Source organism: Hypomesus transpacificus, chromosome 26 (genome assembly GCF_021917145.1).
Source record: "Hypomesus transpacificus isolate Combined female chromosome 26, fHypTra1, whole genome shotgun sequence".
NCBI lineage: Eukaryota > Metazoa > Chordata > Actinopteri > Osmeriformes > Osmeridae > Hypomesus > Hypomesus transpacificus.
In genome coordinates this window covers 1,306,811-1,333,473 of record NC_061085.1, presented here as the reverse complement: position 1 = coordinate 1,333,473, position 26,663 = coordinate 1,306,811, and the positions used below count along the sequence as shown (strand labels likewise).

At 41.6% G+C, this 26,663-nt stretch overlaps 1 protein-coding gene across 3 annotated transcripts in view; it reads right to left on the bottom strand.

The window, feature by feature from the left end:
• The window catches only part of med16 (mediator complex subunit 16), a 102,308-nt gene extending 84,131 nt beyond the window's left edge, over window positions 1-18,177 (bottom strand). For 2 of the 3 annotated variants that reach the window (XM_047049371.1, XM_047049373.1), the window contains exons 1-6: window positions 18,112-18,177; window positions 15,509-15,668; window positions 15,257-15,364; window positions 13,980-14,149; window positions 2,427-2,708; window positions 1,092-1,241 (exon numbers count right to left, since the gene is read on the bottom strand). In XM_047049371.1, the coding sequence (XP_046905327.1) occupies window positions 1,092-1,241; window positions 2,427-2,708; window positions 13,980-14,149; window positions 15,257-15,364; window positions 15,509-15,647 (849 nt within the window). In that variant the 5' untranslated portion in view covers window positions 15,648-15,668; window positions 18,112-18,177. Of the gene's footprint in view, window positions 1-1,091; window positions 1,242-2,426; window positions 2,709-13,979; window positions 14,150-15,256; window positions 15,365-15,508; window positions 15,669-15,796; window positions 16,292-18,111 lie in introns of all 3 variants that reach the window. The other variant, XM_047049372.1, reaches the window with a different exon arrangement.
• Between the last annotated feature and the right edge of the window lie 8,486 nt (window positions 18,178-26,663).

Genomic DNA, 26,663 nt, shown 5'->3' with positions numbered 1-26,663 from the left:
GCTTGGTGGCAGGGTGCATTATCCCACTGAAAGATGCCACTGCCATCAGGGAATACCGTTTCCATGAAAGGGTGTACATGGTCTGCAACAATACTCGTCTCAAAGTAACATCCACATGAATGGCAGGACCCAATATTTCCCAGCAGAACATTTCCCAAAGCATTATACTGCCTCCGTCGGCTTGCCTTTTTCCCAGTGCATGCTAGTGCCATGTGTTCTCCAGGGAAGTGACACATGCACCCAGCCATTCACGTAATGTGATAGATAAATCAGACCAGGCCACCTTCTTCCATTGCTCCGTGGTCCAGTTCTGATGCTCATATGCCCATTGTAAGCGCTGTCGGCAGTGGACGCATGGGCACCCTGACCGGTCTGCGACCATGCAGCCCTATTCGCAACAAACTTATGCACTATGTGTTCTGATACCTTTCTATCAGAACCAGCATAATTTTTTTTAGGCAGTCAGAGCTACAGTAACTTGTCTGATTGGACCACACATAGGCCTCCCATGCATCAATGAGCCTTAGCTGCCCATGACCCTGTCACTGATTCACCACTTTCCCTTCCTTGGACCACTTTGATAGGTACTGACCACTGCAAACCAGGAACACCCACAAAAGCTGCAGTTTTGGAGATCCTCTGATCCAGTTGTCTAGCCATCACAATTTGGAACTTGTTGAACTCGCTCAAATCCTTATGCTTGCCCATCTTTCCTGCTTCTAACATATCAACTTTAAGGACAAAATGTTCACTTTCATGCCAAATATATCCCAATCACTGACAAGGGCCATGTTACCAAGATAGTCAGTGTTTTTCACTTCACCTGTCAGTGGTCATAATGTTATGGCTGATTAGTGTATGCAATGTTAAAACAAGCAACCTATTAACCTGTAAAAATACATGACTGTGCAGTATGTTTGGTGGTGGTGGTGGTAAGAGTTTAGCGATATCACTTAACTGTGAAACTGCACTGTAAACCTTTGCCCAATGCCGGAGTAAAACTGTCTGAGATTTTGCATATTGGCTACAATGAACAATTGGAAGACATTCTGACATTCCTTAGAAAATGTACAAAAAGGTAGCAAACATACCTGTTCAGAGTTTTCCCTGGTAAGGAATTTAAGGTGTGTGACTACTGGGTACTTGTCCCTCCTGACTGGGTCGGTGGTGCAGCGCATGAAGAGGGAAGGCAGCAGCTCTGTGTCAATACGACACTTCTCATTGACCACGCTCACACACACCTAGGATATGGGTGGGAGACATCTAAATGTAGCAAGATAACTTTGCATCATCAAAAGGGATGCTTAGGTAAGACTTCAGAGGAAAATAAAATGTTAAAATGTAACCAATACATTATTACATTTTACAGATTGATGCATTTGATGATGTTTTTGCTATGAATAATATATAAATGAATCTGTCAAACAAACAGTCCCAATACACATATATTTACAGAACACACCATGTGGAAAACTACAACATAAGTTGATGTGTTTAGATTTGGTAGTAATATTACTGTTTGTTGTATGACAGAGTACGACCATAGGACCTACTCCTACATGTGTAAACTAGGATGTTTAAAACCAACAGTGTCTGATCAAGAAAACCATTAGGCAACAGAGTTCATGCCACTACATGATGGCAATCATCCCGGCCCACTACGAAATCTAATGCATCTGCAAACCCTGAACCAACCTTTAACAGGTTTTACCAGGTGACCCTCCTCTAATATTGCAAATATGTAAACAACACTTTGTAACTTCACCGCAGTTCACGATTCTTCTTGATTGTTATAGGACCAAGAAACAATTCATGTTTGCGAACGTCACAGGCTAATATGGATGTAACGGAGTTTGAGCATGGAATGATGTAAAGAAAATGATGTAACTACTATCTTGGAACAATTTTCGTTAGGGTAAATAGATGAAACAAGGTCTGTGGTTTATCTTGACGAACAGGGTCATGATTTCTGAAAAGAGACATTGCTGTTGAGTTCTACCGATTCTACGATTTAGATTTTTGGAAAGAATAACAAAAACAATTTCCCCTTTGGGTAGTGTAGATTAACGGCAAAAAATGCAATTTTATCAGTTTAGAATTGAATCTACAAAACAATGTGTGCTAAAAATGAATACTTTCTGAAGCCAATAGTTTTCTTTTACATTCTTGCAAGTACTTTGCTAAGATTTCTAAAATACTTTATTGTTATCAAGATATTATCTCTAGAAATAACTAGTTCTGAATTAACCAAATATTTTTTTATTTTGGCTGTATGGCTTGTAAAAATTATGTACACTGCATTCTAGAATCTCAAAGTATGACCAATTATGTTTTGAAGTCTGGAAACTAGAAATTCAGGTCTCTACTTACACAAATATAAAGACAGGTGTCCTAAAAACATTTTTTTCAATAACTAAATATGATACCTTGTAGAATTGCACTGGTGAGGAGCTGCTGCCATCAGTAGCTGCCACCACAATGTTTCCTCCACCTGTAAAGGCAATGTCTGCTAAAGCCACGCGGCCCCTCAGGCGACAGAGGCTCTCACTGGCAGTTAGAAGAGCTCCACTGGGCTTCAGCAGGGACACGGTCACCAAGCCACTCACAGTTACCGCCAGCCAGCCTTCCATGGGCTTGCCTCCGAAAAGTGTAAGCGATGGAGAGAACTTGACCCGTGAGAACTTCTCGCCAAAATTGGTGGAACCAGACTGCAGAAAAGTGAGCAAAGGGCAACCATAATTTAATCAACAGCAGAGATGACCATCCCCATTCATAAAATACACAATGTGCTTTCAATTCAAACCATCAAGATCAAAACTATATTAACATTTAAAAACGGTTCATATGTGGAGAATTAAAATAAATTCATATGACAACAACCTTGACTCAAACTATGCACAGTGTTATGTATGACGTTAACTAAAAAAGACCAAATCAGCTGAAGTAATTTCGTAGTAGTAATTCCTTTCAGTCCTTTTTCCCATTTTCCAAAGTGAGAGCACATGGAAAGAAATGAATAACAATAAGGCATTACATTGAAAGGAAAACAAATAAATATTGACCGAAAAGGTGTATGTTGAAGCTTTAGCTCATTATACCTACCCTTTATACAAAACATTCTAGTAGGTAACCCTTTCAGTACTAGGTTTAGGCCCTAAAAAGAAGGGGCTGCCCACGACTAAAGATTTTGCTAGTTGACTTGTAGGAATTATTTCAAGCCATTAGTCAGTAAGTTTTTGTTCATCTATCTTTCTAATAATGACTCTGTGCATACAAATTATAATGGGTTTAGTTTCCAACTACAGACTCAACTAAAGAAACAGACACTTTACAAAGTTTCAAAGTTCATATTCTGCATACGTCCTCTTTATAACCCAACAGAGTGCAGTGCGGGGATAGTCGCTTTTTGGATAGGCATTTCGACTATTGAAAAACTTTGTACAGATTATTGCCGCAGCTTGGCTTGCTTTCTTTGCGTCACAGCCCCTTCACTCTGATTGGTCCTTGGTCTGAAAAATTGAAAATGTTGATTTGAGAACTGGGCATTCTGCAAAGTTAATATTTTGCTTTATAATCTTTTTATAATCCAACGGAGCGCAGTAAACTATCGCGACTGAACTAATGCAATTAACAAAGGCATTTACAATGGAATTAAACTAACCATAGTAAGGAAAATAGGGAAATTTTGCTTTGTTAATTTATAGCAAATTCGCCTTTAACAAACGATGATCATCTGCTTTCAAAGGGTGCTGGCTAGCGAACAGAATAACAATATAAAGTGGATATACTTTCACGGTCAGTTAAGTTACGTGCTGGTTGAGGGGGTCCGGATTGCGTCCCGGAGGGAGGGGGGGGTGGAGAAGGCACCTCCCTGAAATGAGCCTCTGCAGGTTGGGATGTCTGCATAAATGTGTTTACTGATGTTAAAACTGATTAAAGGGGTGATTGACTGGGTTTTTGGGGTATTTCACACTGTTCCACTTATTGTCCGACTTGAGACGGCGCCGAGGCTAGGTCACTGTGACATCGCCATCAAAGTACCGTGAGATCGATTAGAGAACTGCCGGCTGTGTAGCCAAGCGCATTTTCTCAAGAGCAACTGCACGGGTTCAAACGTATTTACTGTACCTTAAGGTCTACGAATAGGGTATGTAACAATGGTTGGGTTGAAAATGGCCTCCTGAGGCTTCCAGGGAATTTGCCTGGGGAAAGAACGCTAGGTTTTCTCCTTTTATGGTATGCTCATGAATATATAGATGAGCTGCGCGCTGATTGGTTGGTCTACAACAAGTGAAGCTGTGGAGCAAAGACGCAACACGGCCAAACAGCACTCACTGAAACATCAAAGGTGGAGACTTGAAATAAAAACGTGCAAATAAATCTATTGTGTCTACACAACACTGTTTTCAAGGTAACGCTTGAGTAATTAGTGAGGAGTTAACATGTTTGTCACTTTAAAATAATGGTCCACATCACACGTAGTTCTTGCAGGATGACAAGGTAACGCTTGAGTAATTAGTGAGGCGTTATACTGGTTTTCACAAAGAACCCATTTGAGGCACGAGCTTCTGAAACGTTATGACCATGTTAAGAGTAAAACAACCAAATTGTTCACGTTTAGACTTTTGAGATTAGTAATTAATTGGTTATTATTTCTTAATTGGTCATAGTTCAATGAGAACAAGTAGTTCTCAAGAGGATATATTACTTTAGTAATAACCAAGATCTTACCAAGGAACTACCTTTGTCGTAAATTAGCTATTACTTACTGCTTAGTTAATCTTGGTTCCATATTAGTTAATAGTATACAATTTTGTGTTAATGTAGAACTACCTATTACTTCCTGCATAGCTACTTGTTAACAACGGACCATTATTCTAAAGTGTTACCGAAAAATCTGATAATACAGATAATAATGAAGATGACCTGTTATGCTTAGAACTGCACAACATCACAGAAGCAGATAGGACAATTATATGGATAACAACAGAAGTGTCCGGAGTAAAGTTGAAAATGGAGAAGGACACAGGTTCAGCTTTGTCCGTAATCTCTGAAGCTGACTACAAAAGACTGTTTTCCAAGCTACAGCTAAAAAAGACCCCAGTGATGTTAAAGACGTACACTGGTGAGAGTGTCTCCTAAAGGAAAACTTAGTGGATGTGACTTATGGTGACAAAACGTTGGAGCTCTATATGTTGAAAAATGGAGGGCCAGCTCTTTTTGAGCGAGAGTGGTTAAGAAAGATCCAGCTTGATTGGCATGCAATCGAGCCCTCAACATATCTCCAAGCCTCAAGAGCCACAACTGTAGCTCTAAACAAAGACTATATCAGCTCTTAGAAGAGCATGCAAAAGTGTTCGAGTAAGGCATTGGCAAGCTGAAACACATTAAAGAAAAGATTGAATTGGATGACAATGTGACACCGAGATTTCACAAGGCACGTCCAGTGCCATATGCACTGCGTCCGAAAATTGATGCAGAACTTTTGAGCCTGGACGAATCTAACATTCTCTCCAAGGTTGACTGGAGAGACTGGGCTACACCTATTGTCCTAGTAATTAAAAAAGAGAAAAGTGGAGGTGTTCGCATATGTGGCGATTTCAAGGTGACCATTAATCCGAGAAAGTAAAATTGACCTGTCTCAGGCCTACCTTCAGATGGAAGTTGAGGAATCATGTAGGAAGTTGCTAACCATCAACACGCATAAGGGACTGAACCAGTTTAATAGTTTTGTGTTTGGCATTGCATCAGCTCCAGCCATCTGGCAAAGAGCAATGGAGCAAGTACTTCGGGATATACCAAGAACACAGTGTTACCCAGTGATACAATGTTACACAGTGTTCGATGACATCCTGATCACAGGAACGAATGATGAAGATCATCTCCAAAACCTTAGCATAGTGTTCAAAAGACTAAGTGACTATGGCCTAAGGGCGAAGAGAGAAAAAGTTTTTCAAGAGTGAGATATCATATTGTGGTCACATAATTGACAGATTTGGCTCACATAAATCAGTGCTAAAAGTCCCCAGACCAGAAAATGTGTCACAGCTAAGATCAATTTTGGGCCTTGCCAACTATAACCACAAGTTTCTACCAAACCTCGCATTAGTAGTGCATCCACTGAACACACTGCTACAGCTTGGAACTAAATGGGAGTGGTCAGAAAAATTTGAAAAAGATTTCAGGGAAACAAAAAAACTAATAACCTCTGATAAGCTACTTACCCATTATGATCCATCACAGCCCATACACCTGGCCTGCGACGCGTCCCCGTATGGCATTGGTGCTGTCCTGTCACACACCATGGCTGATGGGTCTTTTTTTTTTTTTTTTCAAGTTCAAGTCTTTTATTTGTCAGGTGCACAGAGCAACACAAGGTTAGACTGGGCACTGAAATTCTTAAGACAAGACAACGCAAGCACTTGGCATAACATAACATATAAGTACACAGAACAAATTTACATCTATGCTGAGCTTAGATAAGTGAACTTCCTAAATATACAGATAGCAATAAATAAACGACTATACTAACCCTAACACTAAAACTTCCTAAATTACAGATAACAATAAATAGTACGCTATACTAACCCTAATACCAAAAAAAAAAAAAAAAAAAAAAAAAAAAAAAAAAAAAAAAAAACCTGTTACAACCCTATAAACTAATCTAACCTAAATGGAGTACAGTGCAGTAGTGCAAATTTACAGATCAGTGACTTTGTCAATGACCAAACAGGAGCCTGGTGGCGAGGTACAGTAGTGCAATGTTACTGAAAGAGCAACCAGTAGCTGAAAGTGACAGTGTATAAGTGACTAGTGTGCAGTAAAAATGTCCATATCAGTGTCCATTGAGAAGCCTGATGACCCTTGGGTAGAAACTGTTGTCCAGTCTGCGTGTGCGCGACCGGATGCTGCGGTAACGCCTGCCAGAAGGCAACGGGGTAAAGAGACTGAAGGATGGGTGGGAACAGTCTCTTAGAATCCTGCTGGCTTTCCTAAGGCAACGTGTGTGGTAGGTGTCCTGTAGGGCTGGGAGCTTCCTGCCGATGATGAACTCAGCAGAACGGACCACACTTCGTAGGGCCTTGCGGTCCCGGTCTGTGCAGCTCCCATACCACACTGTGATACAACCAGTCAGAATGCTTTCTATAGTGCATCTGTAAAAGTTAGTAAGGATGACTGAGTCCATACCAAACTTCTTCAGTCTCCTCAGGAAGAAGAGGCGCTTACGGGCCGTTTTGACCACCTTGTCCGTGTGAACAGACCAGGTGAGGTCATTGCTGATGTTCACCCCGAGGAACTTGAAGCTTGAAGCAGCTGACCTTCTCCACTTCCGATCCATTGATGAATAGGGGTGCATGCTCCTCCTCCTGCCGCCTCCTAAAGTCCACAATCATCTCCTTGGTCTTGCTGATGTTAAGAGAGAGGTTGTTGTCCTGACACCATGATGTCAGGGTGTCAACCTCCTCTCTGTAGGCTGACTCGTCACTGTCAGAGATGAGGCCCACGATGGTTGTGTCGTCAGCAAACTTAACGAGGAGGTTGGAGCTGTGCGTAGCCGCACAGTCGTGGGTGAACAAGGAGAACAGGAGAGGGCTGAGCACACAGCCCTGGGGGGTGCCTGTGTTGGTGATCAGTACAGATGAAGTGCGGTCACCGATTCTCACCACCTGTGGCCTCCCCGTCAGGAAGTGGAAGATCCACTTGCAGAGGGAGGTGCTTAGTCCCAGGTCCACAAGCTTGGAGACCAGTCTGGAGGGGATGATGGTGTTGAATGCAGAGCTGTAGTCAATGAACAGCATCCTCACATATGTATTCCCCTTGTCCAGGTGGGAGAGAGCGGTGTGCATGGTCAGAGCGATGGCATCGTCTGTAGACCTATTGGACCGGTATGCAAACTGCATAGGGTCCAGTGTGGGGGGCAGCGAGGAGCAGATGAAAGATTTGACTAGCCGCTCGAAGCACTTAATGATGATAGAGGTCAGTGCTATTGGGCGATAGTCATTTAGACATGTGACCTTGGTGTTCTTGGGCACAGGGATGATGGTGGTCCTCTTGAAGCAGGTGGGGAGTACAGACAGGTTAAGGGAGAGGTTGAAGATGTCACTGAAGACCCCTGCCAGCTGGTCAGCGCAGCCCCTAAGGGCCCTACCTGATATGCCGTCTGGGCCAGGTGCCTTGCGAGGGTTGATCTTCTTAAAGCATAACCTCACCTCAGCTACAGTTAGTGTAGGCACACCACTGGCTTGGCCTTCAGGTAGCTCCACTGCAGGGGGTTCACTGTCCCTCTCAAAGCGAGCGTAGAAGGAGTTCAGCTCGTCTGGCAGTAGGACAGAAGACTGGGTCTCATTGTAGCCTCTCCCTTTGTAGTCTGTAATGGCTTTAAGTCCACTCCACATGCGCCTGGGGTCAGAGCCATGGTAGCTGGACTCCACCTTGGTCCTGTAGGCCCTTTTCGCTGCTTTGATGGCCTTCAGAAGGTCGTATCTGGCCTTCCTGTACTCATCAGGGTCCCCAGAATTAAAGGCGACAGTACGGGCTCTCAGCTTGGCCCGGACCGCGGCATCAACCCAGGGCTTCTGATTTGGGAAAGACCGGACAACCTTCTTGGGGACAACGTCATCAATGCAGTGCTGGATGTAGCTGGAGACAGTGTCTGAGTATTCGTTAATGTCCCCATCTGCTGCGTCCCTGAACATCAGCCAGTCAGTGGTGTCAAAGCAGTCCTGGAGGGTCGCCACACACTCGTCACTCCATAGGTGAACTGACCTCTCAACCGGTCTGACCTGTTTGAGCTTTTGTTCATATGCGGGGAGAAGAAGAATGGAGGTGTGATCAGCCTTCCCAAAGGCAGGGCGGGGGAGGGGTTTGTAACTGCCCTTGAATGTTGTATAACAATGGTCAAGGATCTGGTCTCCACGTGTGAAGAAGTCAATGTGCTGATAGTATTTGGGCAGGACTTTCTTCATGTTAGCTCTGTTGAAATCACCAACAACAATGAAGGCTGCCTCTGGGTGCACATTTTCCAGACCATTGATAATCCCATACAGTTCATCCAAAGCAGCGGCCTTGTCTACCTGGGGGGGGATGTAGACTGCACTCATGACGACCGCAGTGAATTCCCGAGGTAGATAGAAGGGTCTGATTTTTACAGTTAGCAGCTCAAGGACCGGAGAGCAGTGAGATGCTAATACCGCTACATCCGTAGCCCAGAGAGAGTTAACCATAACACAGACCCCTCCGCCCCTGCACTTCCCTGAGTCAGCTGTTCTGTCCTGGCGGTATATGGTGAATCCCGACGGGGTAACCGCTGCGTCGGAGATCTCCGGAGACAGCCAGGTCTCAACGAACGCCAGTACACAGCAGTTCCTGATGTCCCGTTGGAATTTGACACGAGCGTTAAGTTCATCCATTTTGTTGTCGATGGACTGAACGTTAGCTAGTAAGATGGTTGGAAGAGCAGGTTTGAAGCATCGTTTCCGAGTTCGAACAAGGACTCCAGCACGCCGGCCACGTTTCTTCTTTCTCCGTCTAGAGGGTAAACAGAACGGCGAAACAGCAAAGGGCCAGCTGCAGTCCGAGCTCGCACTCCGAGAAGTGGAATTAAAGTTCGTAAAATGATCCTTGCCAAGTGACAACTTAATGTCCAGAAGTGTCTGCCGGTCGTACTGAATAAACGACAATATAACATTGACAAAACAAGTAACGAACACTAAAAAGACTAACAAAAAGCTGGGTTTTTGCGGAGCTCTTGTCGACGCAGCCATCGCGTAGGCGCGCCGGAAGGGATCGTATGACCTGACCCCGGGAGACCCCGGGTCTGAGCGTCCAATTGCATACGCGTCAAGGTCTCTGACGAGTGCTGAGCGCAATTATGCACAGATCGACAGGGAGGCCCTTAGCTTAGTGTGGGGCATAAAGAAGTTTCACCAATACCTTTTTGGCCAAAGGTTCACGCTAGTGACAGACAACCAGCCTCTGGTATCCATCTTCAACCCTAGGAAAGGAATGTCAGTGATGTCAGCCACCCGACTGCAACGATGGGCGCTGTTCCTGGGAGCTCACTCATATGATATTAAGTTCAAGGGTACGAAGAAACACTGTAATACTGATGGCTTGTCACGCCTCCCACTGTTGACAATTGAGGAGGAAAAGCCTACAGCTGGAGATCCAGCAGAAGTGTTCCATACAACGTTGGTGGAATAGCTACTAGTGACAAACTCTGAGATTCATAGAGAAACACGAAAAGATCCTACACTATCAAAAGTGTATGACATCACAGTACAAGGTTGGCCAGCACATGGAAATACCATGTTTCCTGAATTTTCAGTGAGACGTGACCAGCTCGCTGTTTGCCAACCCCCAAAGCTTCGCGGTAGAGTGTTGGAAAATCTACACAAAGGTCACCTTGGCACTGTTAAAATGAAAAGCCTGGCTCGCAGTTACGTATGGTGGCCGGGAATTGATTGACAGATTGAGGATATCACCAAGACCAGTGCAGGATGCCACAATGTTCAGAATGTGCCCCCACCGGCACCCTTACACCCGTGGGAGTGGCCGTCGGCACCCTGGCAGAGAGTGCATATTGATTTCGCTGGGCCATTCATGAACTCCATGTTCTTAATAGCTGAGGACGCCCACTCAAAATGGCCAGAGGTGATACAAATGAAATCCACAAGCTCAGAAAGGACTATTTCTGTACTTAGGACCATCTTTTCCGGAAATGGCCTACCTGAGCAAATTGTGAGCAATAATGGTCCACAGTTTACTTCAGACGAGTTTACACTTTTCATGAAGATGAATAGCATCAAGCATTTTAAGTCAGCTCCACACCACCCTGCAACAAATGGGTTGGCAGAACGGTTTGTTCAAACCTTTAAGAAGTCAATCAAAGCCATGGGAAAGGAAGACGTCACCCTTCAGCATAAAGTGGACCATTTTCTTTTTGTGTATCGGAACTCTGTCCATTCAACAACAAATCAAACTCCAGCAAAGCTGTTTATGAACAGGCCTTTGAGATCTCGCATTGACCTCCTAAAACCCAACGTGCGGAGGGAAGTGCAGAACAAACAATTCAACGCATTGTCAAGTGAGGCAGCAAGGAGCTTTGACATTGGACAGCAAGTTCTGGCACTTGAGTATCGAGAAAACAAGTGGACACAGGGACGGATTGTGGCAAGAAATCGACCACTGATGTACGAGGTGGATGTTGGAGAGCAGACATGGAGACGTCATGTCGATCAGTTACTGAACGTGCAGCCAAACAGTACCTCTGATTTGCCTGCATCCAACCAACAAGACCAAACATCAGACTCACCATCAAACACACAGCTCATTCCTGTTCATGACACACCAAAGACTATGACGCCTGCAAAGGAAAGTGTGCCCTCAGAGAAGACACCACGGGGTCCAAGGCGTTACCCAGAAAGAACCAGGGCACCACTTAAAAGACTGGAGTTGTTATGATTTGTCTTATTTACAGTTGGCTGTAACAAAGTCATGGACTGTTCTTAAAAACAAAAGAAAAAAAAATTACTAATGCAACCACTGTGCAATTTCAAACAGGATCCGTAAAGCTGAATGTTTTGATGTATTTTTGCACATTTAATTTTGTAGTATTAATCTAAAAAGGGAGGAGTGTAGTGTTTAATAAGGATTTATTTCTTTATGTGTAAGCACTCCCTTATGCATTGTTCTCCTATTGGTTATTCTCCATGCGCATGTATACATTGAGTGCAGAACCTCAAGTAAACCAAGTGATGTTTCACGTGTGAACTTAACCTCCGAGAGAGCCTGATTATTTTATTAATAAGTAGTCGCATAGACACAACATTTAACATTTGCCAAATTCATTCATTTAGATAGTGGTTAGCTCAAGCTCACCCCAGAAAAGTATCGATAGTGGTATCAATAAAGACTCAGATTGTTAAGTAGTCTCTAAAATGGTATCGATAAAAATTAACGATCCCCATCCCTGTTACTGAGTAGCCTAGCCTACAATTTGAAATAATATTCAAAAATTTGACCCACATTTCAGTAGATAATAAAGATATATCCGATCGTGAAATAAACAATTCACACATTGAAATTTGGATCTAATCAAAAGTCCCTGCTGCAGCAGGTTTCAGATAGAGTTTATCATAATAACTGCACAGTTAATTTATGGACAGAACTGAAGGTTTGGAGAAGCAAAACAATGGTTTTAATTTCCACACAATGGGTATTAATGACAGCCCCCATGAACTCATTGAAAATTACAAAGAAATACCGGCTGAGGAGTGCCCATGGCCGCACCTGGTGGAGTTGTTTACGTAGGCTACAGAGGGAGGAAAGGTGACAGTGTGCTAATCCAATGCAAACTTTGTTTGCCATCTGCGGTGATTTTGTTTTCATTTTACAAGCTTTCAAAAAAACTCTTAAACAACCATTAATCAATAAGGGAATTTTTGGGGGGGAATGTAACTTTTCTCTATGGATCTCCAATTGTATTAAGACGTTTTTAGAAAATTCTTAAAATATCACCAGCTAAAAAGTAACTAGTACTCTGAGTAGTTTATTTAAACACCTGTACTTTTACTTGTAATTGAGTATTATCTGAGCAATGTAACAGTACTTGTACTTAAGTACCCATTTTCAGTACTCTTTCCATCACATACCGTGATATACATTTTAGGCCATACTGCCCAGCCGTAGCTCCTAGAAGAAAATCTGAAATGCCCCATTTAATCAGATAGTTGTTCTATGTTTAAAAAATACATTTACAGCTACATTTCTTTTTACATGCATTCTCAATGTTTCCCTGCTCCAGCACACCTGTTTAAAATGAATGGGTTGTTATTGAGCTCTGTGGAAGCCGGGTAATGACCATTCATTTGAATCAGGTGTGCTGGAACAGGGAAACATCTAAAACATGCAGGACAGGGGCCCTTGAGGACCAGGATTGGAGAACCCTGCTCTATAGCCTTGTTAATCCTTGGCTTGTATGCATATTTGTGCTTCCTTGCGAGTTATCTTATAGTTTTTTTCCATGTAGTATTATTATCAAAGACAAAAAATCCTCATTGACGTTACACTGAGACCCGCATTCAAACGATCACATGTGCGACGCTACTCCTTAATGGGTTAAATAGCATTCACGAAAAAGTGTTTCTACTGTTGTTTTGTTATAATTCTGTTTTGTTATAATTCTGTTATAATTCTGATTCACAATTCTGATTCACAATTCTGATTCTGATAAAAACGTGCTATGAGCCGCATCGAAATATAAGCCTCACCAGCACAAGAAAAATGGAAAATCGGGGTATAAACCGCGGCTTTATTTCCGAAAAATACGGTAGTTACTAAACATTAGAATACTCATATGTTCTTATAATTAAACACTAATAAGCTACCAAAAATAACTACCTTAGACTACACACATTTCACCATGTTGTCTCCAGCTGTTTCCTTCTAGACAAAATATTGTCATTTGACAGTTAATAGTTATAAAAAGTAAAAATTGTGGGGGTAAAGGAAAACCACTTCCTTTTTGTCATAGGAATGTGAAAAATTGCCTTTTTGCTTTCAGTTTCTGAAATGACTTAATGTTAACTTAGCCCGGCAGCCAACTACGCTTGCTACCTACCGCTTTGGAAAAATAACTATGCTGTGGGGACCGTTGGAAATATTTGGAACTCACTACTTAACAGATTAAATAATGCCAATAATAATGTTATAAGAATTTAATTAGATGTACTATAATGTTAAGAATGATATATTTTTGCATGGGAGATTGGGGTGGCAAGTCATTTTTACTAGGGTGACAGCTGCCATCCCCTGGATCCACCAGTGGATACTGTTAACTCTACAAATAAACATTAACTGTATACATTATGAGAAAACAAGCTACAAAATCTGTGACCTTACTTTTCTGAATCTAGATAGGATTTCCATTCCAAGTTCTTCCATGACAAATGCTACAGAAGACAAGACATGTAAATTACCATTTCCACATGTAGAGCTAGCTTAACCCCATTGTGCAGCCACGAGAGGGCTATGATAGGGTCTCCATCCACTGCACTTCCTACAATGGTCTCCCAGCTGTTCACCAGGTGGTCTGCCATCGCCCAGCACTTAATCTGACCATCTCCATCAGCAGACAACAATCTGGACCCTAGAATATAACAAGCACACAGACACAACATTTACTTTGTATGTACTATGTTCCTACGTCAAGTACGGTTACTTGATCATTTAAAAGTAAATAATGACTATGAAGGCAAAAAGTGGAAATCGTATACTTGAACATATACTTGACTTGAAAAATAATGATAACAATGATTATAAAAAATTGGATGGAGATAGAAAGTGTCTTTAGGCATACATATACATGTTTTTGGCGGCCTGTTTTAATTTTAGTTTTAGTCTAGTCTTTGTGTCAAGCTGTCATTTTAGTTTATTAGTTTTAGTCACGTTCATACTCTTTTTAGTCTAGTCAAGTTTCAGACGACTAAAAGTCTGAGCATTTTAGTCTTATTTCAGTCGGACTTATCCATGAATATTTTCGTCTAGTTTTAGTCTACGAAACTGATGACATTTTAGTCTAGTTTTAGTCAACGAAAACTGATGACATTTAGTCTAGTTTAAGTGAATGAAAATTGTATTTTAGTCATGTTGGCATTTTGTATGTTAGCCAACAAGGGATGCTTAGTACACATGCAGTCAGTCAGGAACTGAGAACCCACACTCTCTCATACAAACAAATACACACACACACACAGTACACACACTAGTCACACATATTAACCCACTTTACACTCTATTAACCCACTTTACACTCTCTCCCAAATAAACACACACGCTAGTCACAAACGTTTGTCTCAGGCTCTCAGTTGGTTTCAGCTCCAGTGGCTAACGTTTAAAGCTAACGTCTAAAGCTAACGTTAAAATGACACACATTAAGCACAGCCTCATGAGTGAGCTAATAATAACGCGACTAAACAAGACAAAATAATGTTATAACATTTCGTCTCGTTTTTATTTTGTAAACTACATTTCGGCTCGTTTTTGTTCGTCAACAATATTGCATTATATATTTAATTAAAGTCTTCGTCACATGACCAGCATTTACGTTGCGTCTCGTCTTCGTCACTTAAAAGGTTCGTTGACGATGATATTAAGTCATAATTTGCGTTGACGAAAGCAACACTAAGCCCAACACTCACTTTTTGTGAGTATTGAATTAAAGTCATGAGTGAGTAATAAATAAACATTGACACACCTGACTGATCCCATTCCAGACTGGATATGATCTCGGAGTGGCCAGAGTTAATGGAGTACACATCCCAAGGATGTTCTGTGTCAAGGATGTGGATCATATGACTGACATCTGAAACAAATAACATTTAAATAAATGTAATTATTAAAATTACTGGTAGAAAAAGATTCGGTCACCAATTGGGCAATTGATCCAAAAATGTTCTGCCTCTGCATATTCTTTTATTTCCAGTTCTACAAGCATTAATGTAAATACCTTTCTCATCTTCTTCATTTTTGAGGTCAGTGGTGAAAGCAACCAAGTTCCTGCACGACCAAGCACACACCAGTGGGATGGAGGGACAGTGGTTGCTCTTTGGTCTTTTCTCCCACTCGCAGACATATGCAACCTCCATTATCCAACAACCTAGTAAAGGCTACAAGACAAAGCTTGTGTTCAAAAAATAATCCTTAAAATAAATCTACATATAGAAAATTCAGATGAGATGAACTAGCCAGATGGATCGAACTGCATGCAATTGCCTGCATGATGTAGCTGGTTTACCTTTAGCTTCAAGGGTCATTCAGTTCTCATAGATGTTTTAATCTCTGTATTTGCACTGCTCTACAATTGTATCTCTTGAAAGAGAAGCCTATATTTTGCTGTTTCTGTAAAACATTCACCTTCTTCAATTGAGACATGGATTACAGATAGATTAGAGATAGGCATGGATATTGGAATATTACAATGGAGATTGGTCAAAATCAATAATAGTATAGGATTCAACTACACAACTGCAAAATGTTGTTTCCTCTGTGTACATACATGTAAACACCACTGTGATTTCTAACACTGACAGTAAGACTCTGACATTGACTTACAGTAGTTGATAACTGATCACTCACAATCATGCAAGAATATTATTGACAGTATGTGAAATCATGCCTACACTGTCGTCTACTTGTAAACCAGGGACAGTTTGATGGTTTGTGGTTTGCAGATGACCAGTTGAGTCTATGGATGATATTTAGATGTATGATGATGTTGTGATCCATCTGCCTAGAAGAATGTCAATAGAATGAGACTTCATGCACATGATCATACAGGTATTGGGGAGTCAGGTGGCTGAGCGGGTAGAGCATCGGGCTAGTAATCTGAAGGTTGCCAGTTCGATTCCTGGCCGGTGCACATGACGTTGTGTCCTTAGGCAAGGCACTTCACCCTACTTGCCTCGGGGAGAATGTCCCTGTACTTACTGTAAGTCGCTCTGGATAAAAGCGTCTGCTAAAATGACTAAATGTAAATGTATTTCTCCGATACTTAATTTCAAGTTTCATTGTGCCTTCCACTGTACTATGTGAAATATGTCCTAGTATCACAGTTAAGATCACTGTAATAGCTGCCATGCAGTTGCCATACCAGTGCTTTACCCCTTCATATGCATTTATAGACATTTTAGGAAAAATAAATCCTATGATAAATACCGTTACCGTCTGTGCTTCAAATTATACCGTGATAGGCCATACCGCTCAGCCCATACCACTCAGCCCAAGCTACTATCCATAACTACAGCTTGTTTGTGGGAGCAGAGATTCAGATGGCTGAACAGTTAAGGAATCGGGCTAGTAATCAGAAGGTTGCCGTTTCGATTCCCAGTCGTGCAAAATGACGTTGTGCCCTTGGGCAAGACACTTCACCCTACTTGCCTCGGGGGAATGTCCCTGTACTTACTGTAAGTCGCTCTGGATCTGTTAAATGACAATGTAAATGAATGCATGGACAATGTCAATAAGATGCTTGCATTTGCAAAACTGCACTGATAAAAGTTATCAACTACTGTTTGTCTGGCAGAATAATGGCTATGTACTGAGCCCAAATCTCAATCAACCTCCTCCCTCGACCCATCCTTGTCACTCCTTATATATTTGCTTATGTAAATCGTTCTCAAAAGATAGCTACCAAGACTGAATGTTGCAGGTGTTGACAACACTTGTCTTTTGTCTAACAAGAGGTGCTACCTGTTTACACCTTATAAATGTGTGCTGTAGCTGTCACTTATCACTGCAGTTTTAGGCTACCAATGCCTAGTGTGTAATTAATAAGACCTTGGTATTTATGTTTCCTACGATGACTTATATTACATATTTGTGACTACACAACACAGATATAGGATAGATGTTTTTTGTGTTTAACATAGACTAAAATAAACAGTTCATTTAGACAGACTTAAGCTTTCCCTGTTGTCGAACACCATATGATAACGTCTTGGAATTTCCAGACAGAGCTTCAGCGACGCTCAAATATCTAGCTACAACGTTTGAAGCTTTTCACGTTTTGCAACTAGCCACAAAAATATGTTAAGCAGTAGCTAAACATCTTACCATAAACTACCACACAATGAATGATATTTTTAACTTTTATTTTGCAAAAATGTTTTACTACGACCTGCGCGATTCCATTAGAATAGACCACAGTAGCCGTCTTTCAAGAGTTAGCTAGCTAAGTACATTAGCGTTGAGGTAAAAATTGAAGGCGCTTAAGGCGTAATTTCATTACCCCAGGTCCAGGAGTAGCTTTTTATTTAAGTTCTGTAACTCGCACCAACGGGGTTGTCCTCACTAACAGTGAAAGCTATTAGTAGGTATTTAACTAGTACAGTACTGTAAGTTTACGATACATCTAGCGTTAGCTACTGTAGTTAGTTGACAATGCCATTGTTCACATAGGTATGCTAGGTTGCTCGCTATATTATTACTTATGTTGTTTTTTCACTTTAATATTTGCCAAATAATTATTGGCAATTATATTGTCTTGGTGTACCGATTACACAAAAAAGATGCAACTAGATAATATTATTATTTTTTAAATGACATCCTTACGACACGGTGCCAGCAAACAGCTTAGTCTCACGCCGTGGCTCCTCTTCTTCTTCTGTTTAATTGACGGGTGGTAACCAGGATTTAGATGCATTACCGCCACCTATGTTGGAGTGTGGACCATAGACATAATAAAGATTCTAAAACTGGTTGTTCCCATCCTTGATTGTGATTGGCTATATCGCATTCCATGCCTGGTTTTTATTGATGAAACCATATCAAATATTTGTAACAACAGTTTTAGAAAAGCAATAAGCCCCGCGAGTCCGTGGTTTACGCTGATTTTAGAACAGGTAAGGGGGTTTCGGCACTCCGCTTCGCGTCGTGCCTAACAGCTCCCCTTACCTGTTCTAAAATCAGCTTCTAAAACTGGTTGTTCCCATCCTTGATTGGAATTGGATATATCGCATTCCATGCCGTTGTAAAATCCAGCATAACCTCACAGGTTGTCCTCATAACATTCTTTAACATTCCTTATTACTGCGCATCGAATATTTCTCATTGAAAAAGACGGCAAAGGTGTCCATCTGGCTGTTGCGTGGCAACGATTTATGTAGGAACTATACTTTGTAGTAGCGGAAGAATGACGGTTTATTATTGAACTATTTTGTTTTTCTAATTGTTTTTATTGATGAAACCATATCAAATATTTGTAGTAACAGTTTTAGAAAAGCAATAAGCCCCGCGAGTCCGTGGTTTACGCTGATTTTAGAACAGGTAAGGGGAGTTGTTAGGCACGACGCGAAGTGGAGTGCCGAAACCCCCTTACCTGTTCTAAAATCAGCGTAAACCACGGACTCGCGGGGCTTATTGCTTAAGTAAACCACGGCCTCTTGGGGCTTATTGCTTAAATAGACGCCGCATCGAACGCTACTGCTTACTGGCGCTGACTAGACGTGGGGCCGCCATCTTGGAAACCTCCAATCGCTCCACTCAGTGTAATCTGTTTGGTTGGGGCAATGAGCTGTCAGCTCATTTAATTAATCATACCGCACTGAATACCGAACGGATTTTCACACGTTTTTTTTTTTTTGCTGCAAAGTTCATACATGTAGCTATGACACAGGCCACATGTTTCGGCGTATTTAATATTCATAGTGGGCCTTTCCTTTAAAGTTTAAACCCTTTCCTGCCGGACCATTCAAATATGGGCATTAAAATGCCCATGGTTCCCGCGTTAATATCTTTGCCGTCCAATCACCGATTTTATTTCTGAAAACTGCCAGATACTCATGATAATTTAAGCTCAAAGTCCATGTCATTGGTTAGGGGTTACTGGGAGGGGGAAATAAATGTATCGTCAGCAATGGGAGCCATTGTTTTTCGAGGCGGAGCCAGAGCGAAGACCATGGGAGAAGTAGTGTATCAGTGTGTTAGATTTACAGCTTTGAATTGAAATCGGAGACGATATTATGAGTAAAGACACGTTTCTCAATATGTGTTGTCAATATTGTCGATAAAAAGTTTAAACTTTCTACTTACAAAGAATTAGTTTGTGGGAGTGACATGAGTTATTTGAGCAAATAATTACGTGTCCGGCTTGGCCGTTTTTGATAGGCAGCTATGACAGTAGTAGCACTGTTTAGCCTCGATTTTAGCAGATTTTTGTGAAATTTGGAAAAACAACACAAACTACCTAGATTTTATAAACTATAAGCTAAATGTACTTGCCTTGTTTGGCCAATTTGGTCGATTGTGGAAGACAGTCCAAAGTTTTTTAGTTATCAAGAAGTATCCAGCCATAGCGCTAGCTACTTTAGGGGGAAGGAAATTCCGTTTTCCTCCATGTTTCCACTAGTCACTAGAATGGTCATAACTTTCAATCAAAATATGATATTTCTAATCTGTCTTCTGTCCTACATTGCCCACCGATTTGTGGATATTCCACCTACTCAAGGTATTTTTCCATCTTGTAATTAAAGTGGTTAAAGATTAAGTTGTCTGATGAGGTATGGTGGATGGAGAAGTTTTTGTAAAAAAAAAAAATGGCTGCCTGAAATCATCTATACCAGTTACAAATAATATTATTATTATATTATTATAACATTATATTAAAGTCTACTTGAAGCTTTTTATATTTGACTTTGTCTGTCACACATGTAACAGATGTGTTCAGGGCATGGACAGGCACAACTCAGTGGGTTTTGTCATTTATTTCGCTCCTGCAAAAGACAATGGAACAACAAATTTCCTTTTTCTTTTGCACCACAGCTTCCCTCGGCATTACAAAATTTACTAGTACCATACACATTCTTACAAAACATACAAAGTACAGTGCAGTTTGGAACACTTACACGTTAAAGAAATTATGAAAAATAATACTATGTACAATAATTCCATGAAATATAATTCACATATATACAAAATGGAATGACAAATTCTTAAGTGCATTTTTCAAGTGCACTTTCTTCTGCATCCATCTCCTCCCAACCCTTGACATTTAGCAGCCCCCCTCCAAACACACACACACATGCTTTGCATGCGCTAAAACCCCTGAAAATCAAACCTTCACTGTGCCTTGTGATGGAATCACTAGACCGCCGTTATTTCTCAGGGCTAGGAGGTGATAGCTCCTGTCAAATGAAGATGGTACAGCCTCTCTGACCAAGCTTGCACGGCACACGTCACAGGACAGCTTTCGTAGAATCTGCTTGACTACAAACCCTGCTATGTATACCAGAGCATTTTCCACCAGACCACCAAACCGAGTGGGGAGATAACTGTGGTCACATACAAGGGCCGACATGTTGGCGAATGGAGATGGGTGCTCTTCAGCAGTTTCAGCAGAGGACATCTCCACAGCAGACAGGGACACGGTGTTGTCTTGGGCTGCCACATTGCCTGTCTCACTAGGTGAGACACCACACCGAACCATCAGACGGTGGAAGATAGCCTGGAACTGGCGTGCCGATGGATTGTTATTCCAGCCGCCTTATGGAAAACAGGCACACAATATATACATTACTCACAAGACATAACAAAGATATTCATTAGGCATATTTTCAGAATTTATTGTAATCAAAAGAACACCAACCCTACCTGACGCTCTGATTGAGTTAAATAGGAGCTCCAAGTGATCCTGGCTGAACCTGTAGGTGAGCACATACCACTGAACTTGGAGCAGTTCAGGAATCATCAGCATCAACGTGTCGATATTGATGACAAATCCGATGAACGACAAGTACCTGCAAAAGAAAAACGTTTTATTACTCTGATTATGGCAAAACAACGGAGCATCTTAGGAACTCGATGCATAGGGGAACAACAGAGCATCTTAGGAACTCGATGCATAAGGGAACAACGGAGCATCTTAGGGAACTCGATGCATAAGGGAACAACAGAGCATCTTAGGGAACTCGATGCTCAAGGGAACAGACTGTCCTTGAACTCATTTCATCAACTTAACAAGCACTATTTTAATAGACCTCTTAGATCGGTGAAGGGGCGTTCCATCTTTTGTCACCAAAGTGAGCAAGTACTGCCTGGCTCTTGACAAAAATGCTTTCCTCTCCAGCCAATTCAAAGCACCCAAGGGAGCTTTGAATCCTTTGGCACGAGGATTGCGTCCATTCATTGTATCAAACAGCCTGTCAATAATCAATAAAGAAATATTGGCATCTAAAATCACTATCATTACAGGGTTTCATTAAGTATCACATAGTTAAAATCAATACTCATCTAATCAAAATATCATCTAATCAAAATAATCAATATGAACACAATATATATTGATTATTTCTAAACCGTATGCTCAATGAGTAAACATGCAAGTATTTGCTTGACTTCCTTCCTTCCATAGGTATACTTTGTACTACAGCAAATTTCAGAGCTTTACCATTCCAATGAATTATAAAAAATAAAAACATGTACTTGGTTCTAAATCACAAATTGTATTACCTCAATGAATTCTGCCGTTGCCTCACAGTCCTTAAACTGAGAGTACCCAAGATCCCTCGTTGTGCGGAGAGCCACTGACACGGAGCGACTCAGTGTCTGTGCAGCCAGGGACACCCTCATCTTGTGGTTCTCAAAGTAGACATGTTTGTAACTTTTTTGGCAGCATGCAGTCCATATTATTTTTGCACATCATTGAGATGATTGATGCACCTCCAATTGATCTGTCCGGTGGTCGTTGCAATTGGACTGTATGCCTGCAGAGTAAGAATTAGTCACTGCTCAAACAAGTACAAAAAGCAAAATGTTGATCATGACGTCCGGCCATAACTGTGCAAATGGACAGACAACAATATTTAGATATAACGTTTAGCAGCAGAGGCATAACTTCTACAAATAGGTCTACAACAATCATCATTTACCTGCAACATATTACGTGTCAACTTGAGCATGTGGCAAGCATCCATCATCACAAATACTTTCTCGCCAGTCACCGGATGTGAGAAACTGGTTTGGAGTGGCTCTCTTGGGTCCCCCTTCAGCTCACATCCAAGTTGATTGCACATACTTACGTTGGAGGCATGCCCATCCATAGTAGTACTAACCACCCGAATGCCCCGTGCATGCAACTCCTCCAAAGCATGAGTCAGAAGGACCCTTTGTGTCTCTGGAGAGAGAGACTTGGTCAGGAAATAAGCTATTGGAGCTTTCCAATGTCCTTGTAGACTGACAACCATGAAAACAAGAGCCTCTGTAGCTCTCATTGTTTCCATCCCCCAAGTCTACAAAACGAGACATTGACTGGGTATGTGGAATGTACTGGACATGTTTTCTGATGGACATGGCATCCAACATCAGGGAAACATGTCCATATTTATCCTGGTCTGCCTGGCATCTTCTCTCCAGCATATCCAGCATCATCTTGTTCTGGCCAGACTTGGCATCCACCGAAAGCAGCCACCTGTACAATTTTTTAGAAGAAGCTATTGAACGTGTTTGCATCAGTAATTTCCAAAAATTAAATCGGACAACATTAAGCCTACCTTTGTAATGTATGTGGATGTGGGAGGGGAAAATGTCGAGTCTCTCTGAGGTATTTGTATGCCTTTGGACCATGGAGATGGAGTGTGAGTGCAAACTCTCTGTAGTCCTTTGTGTACTCATGGCCCTGCTTTGCCATGAGGTCTATCTGAAGATCTGAAATGTTATGATTTAAAATGAATAAGTCCTCTTCAGATAAAGAGAGTAAGAATAACATGTACATTAATTTTAAAGTGCTCATTTTGTCTTACTGGAGTAGTATTCAAGCTTCTCTTTGAGCTCTTCATTAATGAGGTTCTTTTCCCTCAAATCCCCCAAAAGACTCTTCAATGTGGTCTTTGCCCTCTTTTCTCTGGCCATGGAATTCTTCTTCTCTCGTTCCAGACTTTCCACTCTTGCCAAGGCTTCATAGAGTCTGGTCTTAAGAGCGGTAGGAGAAGCAGGCAATACATAGCCATGATCCTAGTAGAAAGAGGGATAAACATGGTTTGAGTAATGTTTCACTATTGAAACAAACATCACTTTGACACCACTAGTTTATGGCCCACTGTCTTTATTATAGTCATCACCTGTTAAAGCCACTGCCAGCACTGTGTGTGTAGCAATGTTATGTTGTTCCCCTAGATTACACACTGGATTGTGCACAAGGACCAGGTCAAGTGGGTCAAATTAGGAGGGGAAGGTTGATCATCTGATGTCGAGGTCAAATTTTAATGTGTTAAAAGAAAAGTATTACAGATGTAAATCGAATTTTTGGTGTACAGACATATATCTATGTTTACGTCTATGTAAACAATGTATGTTTTTCTAAGAGGTATGTGTGTTTTGGTTTAACCCATCGCGGGTTACTGTGTTCCTGAAGTTCTGTTGTTCTTTTCGACTTGACATCCAGCTAGTGAGGTACGTTGTCTTGGGGTCTGAACATTATTAGAGAGCTGTGGTGAAATGTCGGGTTCATATTCATGTTTGGTAATCAAGAGGGTATGTACAGTAATACAGTGTAAATATTACGGAGTTCGTTGACTAGGGTGCCTGTTGTGACTTGTGTGGACGGCGGTTGATGAGGTTCCCATGTGCTCACTCAGGTGGCCGAGAGCTAGGAGCGAGGTACACGCAAGAGCTAACTGTACTGTCTCTTCGTGTACAGGGGGAAATAAACCGGTCTCCAGCAGATCTACAATTGTGTCTTCAATCAAAAATTACACCATGCAGAGTGAAGCACGCTACATGTGCGTCAGGAATGCATGGTCAACGTGTCTTCTAATGTGTGTATGGGTTTATTGGTGTGTGTTTAATGAGTGGCAGCAAACAAGTGAGATTTGAATGTGTCCAGGAACATTATAATATGAATTTTAAAGTAAAAATATTCACATTATTAGATTGAGGTTGTGAGGTCGTCGTTTCTTGGCAACCCTGAGAGGCAAAGGACAGGCTTTCTTCTGCTCTTCTGGAGGTTGTCGTAGCCTTACCCTTTTCCAACTAAAATGAAGCGAATAATGTAGAATGAAAACAATATAAAGGGATACGTATCTTACCCCGCCCTGTTATTGATGATATAATATTTACATGAATGCTAATAGGCTTATGATGATACACCTACTCTTTGGAGGTGAACAGGGAAGCTGAATACTGATGGAATCACACCATTTCGGAGTCGTACAATCTGCCCAGTGGTATTTAAATTGTCCTGTTGAAAATGCTGACTGCATAGCACTGAAGTATCACTTGCAGTGAATCCTTGTCTCTGCAAAGCTACTTCCCACTTCTTCCTCAAATCTGTGGCCTTGGGAAACCTTCAAAATGAAAACGGAAGATTTTGGAGAGTACAAGCACTATAGCGACTGCCCTGATACATACAGACTCGGTGCCACTTGTGTAAAATTCGCTGGCCAATGTTATACCAGTAATTTGTTTTATTTCTACAATAGCATTTTTGTGTCAGTTGTGTCTAAGTCAGTGTTATGGAATATTACATATTAAGTCTCAGTTCATAGCCGGGTACACCGGCCGTTGCAGTAAACATAGGGCTAGGCTAGCTTGCTAGCTACAATTTCAGTACGGTAATATCAAAGATTCTTGCTCCAAATTTCTCAACGTTGGTAAGATTCTATTCACAAAATGTAACAAATGTTGTTTGTGAACTTGTGAAAAGTAATCCCCTGAGCCCTATTTAAGATGGTTTGCCGATTAGTGCATGAATATGCTGCACAGTGTTGCGGCATCTTGTTTATTCTGCTGCTACGCAACCTGGAATTGAACCTCCCCAAGATGGCGGCCGCATTTCTCGCGCCCAGCAGCCAATGCGGCGTCTACTCTTTATTATGTCTATGGTGTGGACCATATAGTGATTGGAAGTTCGGATCTTTGAATCTTACGGAGCCCTTGAATGGACATGCAAAAAATATATATATATAGCTGCAAGCAGCAATGCGGGTTCCTCTGCAAAATGCCAAAATATTATAAAAATGTACATTGTATGAGATCAAGAGTTGGACAACAAGAGTGTTCATGTTTGGCAAACCACAACAGGTTGAATGGAGATTCAAACTCAAGCGCATGTAGTTGCAAGTCAGCGTCTTATCCTCTCTGCTACACATGAACTGTAGCCTGACGTTGTCATACTCATAATTCTAGTCAGAATATGAGTCTGATAACTCTCCGTTGGGCTGTGACTATGGGGCGTGTTTCAACCAAACTCGTAAAACAAATGCCTCTTCGCTCAATTGGATAGACCTACAACCAATCAGAGCAACGTAATATGTTGTTTGTTGAAAACGAATTCAACCCAAGCGCTCTTTCGTGACGTGGTTGATTACGTTACTGTTGATCATCTGTCCATCATCGTATAAAGCCCGCCCTGACCATTTCATTGGTCCGCCCAGATCCTGGTTTTATATAGTTTGTCCCCAATACGAGCCCCTCCAGACCCAACTTCCTGACCAAATGTTTTTGGTCTGGAAGCCAGGCTACATCAACTGCTGAGTTTTCACGAATAAAACTGAGTAGCCTAATAGCTTTGGTTAGCTTTGGGACAAAGTTTAAGCAGCTGTATTCAGATATCTTTTGACATATCAAGGTGAAATTGCGTGTGGTACTTCAGAATGATGACATCCTGTTCAATTAAAAAGAAAATTTGAATTGTTACAGGCCAAAAGGTAGGGTGACCAGACGTCCTCTTTTAGCCGAACATATCTAAAAAATGCGTCCGGCAGGGATTCCAAAATCGTCCGGGTTTTTGCCTCGTTGGATATTCGTGTTTCTCTCGGTCTTTCACCAACTACTACGCCCTTACAGGTTTTGCAAAGGGTATCTCCCTTATGTTCCACCTTCTTGCGCGAACTCTGACTGTAGAGAGAACTGTCATTTTGATGAGATAGTGCAGCATGCAATACACGATCAGCCCCCCCCCAGACCATTGAGCTATTCTCAGTGGCTGGAATCACAAGTGTCAGTTACTGTATGAAAAAGTCAGCCGTTTATCCTGCGGCAAGCATTGTTAGATTAGGCAAAGTTTAAGCAGCTGTAATTCAGTCATCTTTTGACATATCAAGGTGAGGTTGCACATGGTACTTCAGAATGCTGTCATCTGGAAGCCTGTAAGGTTTGAAAACATTTGCGTT